General features: G+C 40.3%; 1 protein-coding gene across 1 annotated transcript; it reads right to left on the bottom strand.

Annotated features, from left to right (window-relative positions):
- Nucleotides 1-667: 667 nt before the first annotated feature.
- Nucleotides 668-6,034, bottom strand: LOC114316319 (cysteine-rich receptor-like protein kinase 42). Its single transcript, XM_082924126.1, has 5 exons — nt 5,455-6,034; nt 1,948-2,115; nt 1,463-1,813; nt 1,131-1,365; nt 668-788 (listed from the first exon to the last, which is right to left on the bottom strand). Exons 1-5 carry the CDS (start codon nt 6,017-6,019, stop codon nt 668-670), a joined length of 1,440 nt encoding a protein of 479 aa, XP_082780252.1. The 5' UTR covers nt 6,020-6,034.
- Nucleotides 6,035-6,307: the final 273 nt, after the last annotated feature.

Here is a 6,307-nt window from a genome sequence, read left to right as displayed (position 1 = left end):
TCAGCATCCAAAAAGGGAAAATGAAGAGAGAGAGACCTTTTTATTGTTAATATAGTAATGAAAATAGCTTTCGATTATTTTCCTACAAACTGAGTTGTTTTTTTTTTCTTTTTTTAAATCCGATGAAAGTTTGTCAGATAAATTTTTTGAAAAATGAAAATAGTAAACAGAAAACAAGACCAAACCAGCCTCTCTTGCAAAAACCTTGCATGTTCAAAGTTCCCGAGTGAGAAATATTTGGGAACTTGTCCTTTCAACTATGATTCCTCAATCTTCTCTCCCTCTACTATCTAATTTAAATTTTCATCTTTCAACAAAATTGGCTATCAAATCGTGGCAGAGAATCATCTCTCCTCTCTATCACATTCCAGAACGACCTGAGAGGATTTGGAGCAAGGAGAAAGGGATAGAGGATCCAATTTTTCTGTCTCCAAATAGTTCATAATTTGAAGCTTTTTAGGGTTGAATTTACTTCGGCTTTAACTCCTCACTTCTCAATGTCTTGTTCGAACTTGAGGACTCTGTCGAGGTATAGGAACCTTTAATTTTCGTCAACGCATTCGATATTAAACTGTTTATGCCATAAGATCTACCAGAGCTGGCAAGGTTGAGCCCACTGGAAGTGAGAAAAGAAGGTTGCTTAGGCTCAGGAATTTTACACTCTATGTTAGTCAGCATCTGAACCACAAACAATCTCAAGAACTAGCACCCCAAAACTATGGACATCTGCTTTCTCTGCTTTCTCTGTAAGCTGTCCTCGAACAAGATATTCAGGAGCCATATAACCTCTACAACATCAAACAAAAGAAATTCATTGTTTATCAAAAGCATTTTCCCATGAATGCATAATGAAATTTGTTTAGACTATTTGATTCAACTTTTCACTAAGCTAAAAGTCAATAATCAAAACACAGAATCAAAATTTTTTTTCCAGCTTATTCAAGTCATTTATTACCTAATTTGTAAGCAGAAAATTGTACCAATAGCACATACTCCCAATATATATGTACTCAAAAAAAAACAAAAACACTCCAATAAAATGTACCGAACTGGGAAAAAATGGGGAACACAATGGATGATAACATCAAATGATACCATTTTTGTGCTTTCATTGGAAACATCTTACTTACAATGTTCCTGCAATTCCAGTGTTAAGATAAGTCTTATCAGCACCGAAACACCGAGCAAGCCCGAAGTCTGCAATCTTCGGAGCAAGATTCTCATCTAGCAGAACATTGTTGCTCTTGATGTCCCTGTGGATTATTCTTGTTTCTGACCCACCATGTAGATATTCAAGCCCCTCAGCTGTTCCAACTATTATAGTAAGCCTCTGCTTCCAGTTTAGGCTTTGAACCTTGCCCTTACCTGAATGATCACCACAATTAAGTCACTTTCTCATCAAGACTTGTCAAGATTTCAATGTAAATTGGAAATTTGAGTGTATGAAAAATGAAATGATTACCGAAAAGGAACTGATCAAGGCTTTTGTTTGGGGCGCACTCGTAAACCAAGAGGCTCTCAGGGCCTTCAATGCTACAACCCAAGAGCTTGACAAGGTTCTTGTGCCGAGTTCCTTTAATCAAGTTTACCTCATTAAAGAACTCATCTACCCATTGCCTAGTGTTGAAAAACAATCTCTTAACTGCAACAGTTTCCCCATTCGGGAGTGTCCCCTTGAATACAGATCCGGCTCCTCCTTGGCCTATTTTCCTTGAAAGATCAAAATAATCCGTTGCCTTCTCAAGCATTTCATATTTGAAATTCAAGCTGGACTCATTAAATGATGCAGAAACCTGACCGAGATTGTTTCTTTCTGTGTAAATGCTAGAAAAAAAGTTTGTTCTATTACAATGCAGTAAATCATTTCACTTCAGATTATCAGTAGTTTCTTTCCTTTTTCTTTTTCTTTTTCTTTTTGTTGAGTCTTCATGTAATCGATGGTTATACCTTCTTTCATCCTTGAAAATCTCATATAGCATGCATAACTGGCGACGAATAAGAGCGTGAAGAAGGCGGTGGCTGCCAAAACAATAGTTACAATGACCCCTGTAGCCGAACCTCCTGGAAAAAAAAAAAAAAAAAAAAAAAATGATAACCAAAGCAAGCAAGTAAATTATGTTCATGCTGAGAGTAGGCTACCTAAATTTTAAATAACCTATTCATAATAAGATATTTAGTAAAGAGAACAAAAAAAAAAAAGAAGAGGGTATATATATAATAATATTTTGGTGACCAAATTTAGGTACCAAAAAAAGGCAGGGTATCCTCTTCACATATATTCATTCAAGAAACAAACGAGAAAGACCAGAATGACAATTAAAACAAGTGGGGACTCCTTATCCCAAAAACTCACTTCCCCTCTCTAATGTACTTTCAATTACATAATGTGATGAGTATTTTGTAACACAATAATATCAAGGTACAATCGTGCAAATAGAAGTGCATTAGAGACAAAAGATCCCGAGCCATTAACACAAAACCATGATTTGAAATCAAACTCTCTCAAAGGCGAATTTTCCTCAATTGTGGCAACAACACTTGCAACATTTGAAATCAAAATTTTGAAAAAAAGAACACAAAAAATTCAAGAACAGAGTAAGACCAAATAAGCAATTAAAACACACAACCATGGTCCAAAATCAAATTTCCAAAAGCAGTTTTACCTCTGTTAGTATATTATTATATGTTAGTGTTTAGCTTTAATAATTAGTGTCCCTTTGCTTTATGCTTTCGGTGCCTCAATTGGCATCCTATGTTGTTTTCTCCTCTCTATAAAGAGAGTGTACATCTCTTTGTAAATATACACAGAAATACAGAATTATTCATTTGCTCTCTCTCCCTCTCTTTATCAAACTATTGTTATATGCTATCAGAGCTAGGTTAACAACCTAGTAATTCCGCTTCACCAGCGGGTGGCAGCCTCGTCTTAGCCGCCCGTCGGACCTCTATACATACCTTCACTCCGTTGCCACAAACCCACCAGTTGGCAACCGTCAGTAGACCAACACACAGCATACACACACAGACTAGCATCCTTATCATGAAGGCAGATAAAGGAATTTTGCAACGTTTGAGTGCTGCAACTAAGGCTCCATATTGGCCTGTGGGTGTTGATGGTAAATCACCCGCCAACCAAGATTCATGTTCCAATTCCACCTCATCATTCAACAAAGAGTGATGAGTCATTGAGTAGACCACAACAGCTAAATCAACAAGGCCGTATTCTTGAGGCGGCTATTGAAGCAGCAGCAAATGCTTTAGCTCTCTTGACATCGTCTACGAAAACTTCTCGTCAGCTTTCTTTTCTCCGGTGCTGGAATCGTCTCAAGAGTCAGAGCCAACGCGCAACCACGCGCCGCCCATGGCGCGGGCTCCTCAGCAGCCCTCCGTCGTCGCTCATTATCACTTGCTGAAGCCGCTCCTGCAGCGCCGCAGCAGTGGCCTCATGCGCCCTTGCCCGAGTCTGCCACGCCTGCGCCTCCGCGAAGATCGCTTGGCAGATCCCTTCCAACCTCTCCGAGCCCAGCCGATGCTCGTGGCCTAGCGTCATCTGCGACTCCGGCCGCGTCACCGAGTTCCCCGTCCCCGGCATGGGACTCTCCGGCCAAGTCCCACCCAAAGCCATTGACAACCAGATCCGGTTCCAAACACACACTCTCTCTATTTTCAAACTCATTTTACTTTTCTTCTTTTATTTCTTTATTTTTTTCTTTTCACCCCTTTTACATCACCAACCCCATTGTGTCTCTCTCCTATCACCCGCAGATACACACACACTTGCATTATACCAACCCATCATAATATCTTATCATCCGCTATCCTAGCCCACAGGTGACAGGTTCTGAACCCCCCACTGCTTTTATTTTATTTTTACCATACTCATCATCACCATACTTATCATTCCAAAAAAAAAAAAAAACAAATTCCACTCCGGTAAAATCGTGACCAGTTCCGACTGTAGATCCTGAGTCTCTCTCTCTCCATGGACCCAACATCTTATCCACTGCCCCATATATATATATATATATATATCTTTTTATTATAATATATTACTCAACTCTCTCACTCCTCCTATCTCCCATCACTTCGCTGGACAATATCCTGAGCAAATTCTCATTATTATTATTATTATTATTATTATCACATGGGCGTGTTCCCCCTCTTTAAAAAAACAAAAATAAAATAAAATTGTACCATTCTTGCCATCTGATTTGCACAACACCCTTATATTATTCATATCAGGGCACCCCACTCACCGTTCTACACACACACACACAAAAAAAAAAAAAAACCTTTCTACTATTTTTTTTTTTTTTTAACATCTCCACTCTATGTTGAGTCGTTCTGCTCCACTTTATGAATCCCTTTGTTTCAACCTCAAATAGGTTTCTATCTTCACACCTATTTGAGTTTGAGGGGGGGTTATACATATATCATGGTGAGCATGGTTATACACCATGTGAACCACCCAAGCTGGTGAGCATGGTTATACACCATGGGAACCACTCAAGCCACCCTATGGCGCATTCCCTAAGTCGCATCCTTAGTGCACCACCAATAGCTTCTACAACGGTCCGACATGACCCCGTAAACTGTCCCGACATTGATTCCGGTTAGCAACTACATCGGTCCGGCATGACCCCGTAAACTGTCCCGACATTGATTCCGGTTAGTTTCTACAACTGTCCGGCATGACCCCGTAAACTGTCTCGACATTGATTCCGGTTAGCATCTACATCGGTCTGACATGACCCCGTAAACTGTCCCAACATTGATTCCGGTTAGCTTCTATATCGGTCCGGCATGACCTTGTAAACTGTCCCGACATTGATTCCGATTAACTCCTACAACGGTCCGACATGACCCCGTAAACTGTCTCGACATTGATTCCGGTTAGCTTCTACATCGGTCCGGCATGACCTCGTAAACTGTCCAGACATTATCTGCTACAACGGTCCGACACGACCATACAGTGTCTTCTCCAACTGTGTGACACGACCATACCGTGTCTTCAACAACGATTTGACACAACCATACAGTGTCTCCTATCCTATTTTATTTTATTTATCAGTTTACTTTCCTGTTTTGTTACTCTCTCCAAACTCAAGTTGGTTAGTACCTATCCTCCTTGAGTTTGAGGGGGGCTGTTAGTATATTATTATATGTTAGTGTTTAGCTTTAATAATTAGTGTCCCCTTGCTTTATGCTTTTGGTGCCTCAATTGGCATCCTATGTTGTCTTCTCCTCTCTATAAAGAGAGTGTACATCTCTTTGTAAATATACACAGAAATACAGAATTATTCATTTGCTCTCTCTCCCTCTCTTTATCAAACTATTGTCACAACCTCAAACACAAGAATTCAATAACAAAAACACTAAAATCAAACTCCATTCACTCACAAATTCTCACATGATCAAATTCAAAAATAGAGAGAGAGACACACACACACTAACCAGAACTTCTCTGCAATTTCTCACCTCCATTGAAGAACGTCACAGTGGAATACCTCAAATAACACCCAGCATTCAACCCTCTGCCTTCCCTACTAGGCACACACCTTCTAACCTCACCCGCCGCCTTCTCCAAACAGTCTCTACACCCACCACTACTTACACTCCTCCAACACTGCGCCAATCCATAAACCCCTTTCTCTTTCCCCACCGCAAACCCTCCGTTCACCACCGCTTCTTGAATCACATCACTAATCACCTCCTCAAACCTACTCTCAAAACCCAACTCCCTCACAACATCAGTAGCACAATTCACAGTGTCTTGAGCCGAATCGACGCTTTGATTGAAGAAATCAAAGCTCTCATATCGTAAAAAACAGCCATCGAGGTAGATTCGAGCTGAGATTGAGGGGAGACAATGGGGGATTCGGGTCCGACTCGTAGCGAAACAGAGGAGACAATCGGTGTGAGGGAGGTCTTCGAAGCATTGGAATAGGCCGAAAATGATTGAATTGATAACGTAGTAAGCCCAGTGATTGGAGGAAAAGAGTTGAGAGAGTGATTCCATTTCTATAACGAAGGTTGGGATGTAGGCGGCGTTTTGCGGCAGAGATGGGGTGGTGTCACCGCAGAAGAGGCCGACTTTGGAGATTCGGGGGTCGGAGAGGGAGACAGAGAAGAGAGTGATGAAAAAATAGAGACATAGAGATTTGGGGAGTTGGGTATTGAGAAATGCATGTAATTTTGATTGGAGTTTGTGAAAATCTTTCAATTCTCAGTGATGATTTTTTTTTTTTTTTTTTTTTTTGCTGTTTTGGTTGAGAATTGGAATATGAAGATATATAGTGTGTATATA

This window comes from Camellia sinensis, chromosome 4 (assembly GCF_055761805.1).
Source record: "Camellia sinensis isolate YWXY chromosome 4, ASM5576180v1, whole genome shotgun sequence".
In the NCBI taxonomy this organism is placed as follows: Eukaryota; Viridiplantae; Streptophyta; class Magnoliopsida; order Ericales; family Theaceae; genus Camellia; species Camellia sinensis.
Note: the sequence above shows the minus strand (reverse complement) of the source record. Positions and strands in the feature narration are given on the sequence as shown.

Bases quoted from the DNA above. Each gene is read 5' to 3' on its own strand.
- LOC114316319 (XM_082924126.1), bottom strand. From the start codon at position 6,019: ATGGAATCACTCTCTCAACTCTTTTCCTCCAATCACTGGGCTTACTAC. The intron at 1,366-1,462 runs GTAATCATTTCA...GTGATCATTCAG, and splicing joins CCTTGATCAGTTCCTTTTCG to GTAAGGGCAAGGTTCAAAGC. The intron at 789-1,130 runs GTAAGTAAGATG...TTGATGTTGTAG, and splicing joins ACTGGAATTGCAGGAACATT to AGGTTATATGGCTCCTGAAT.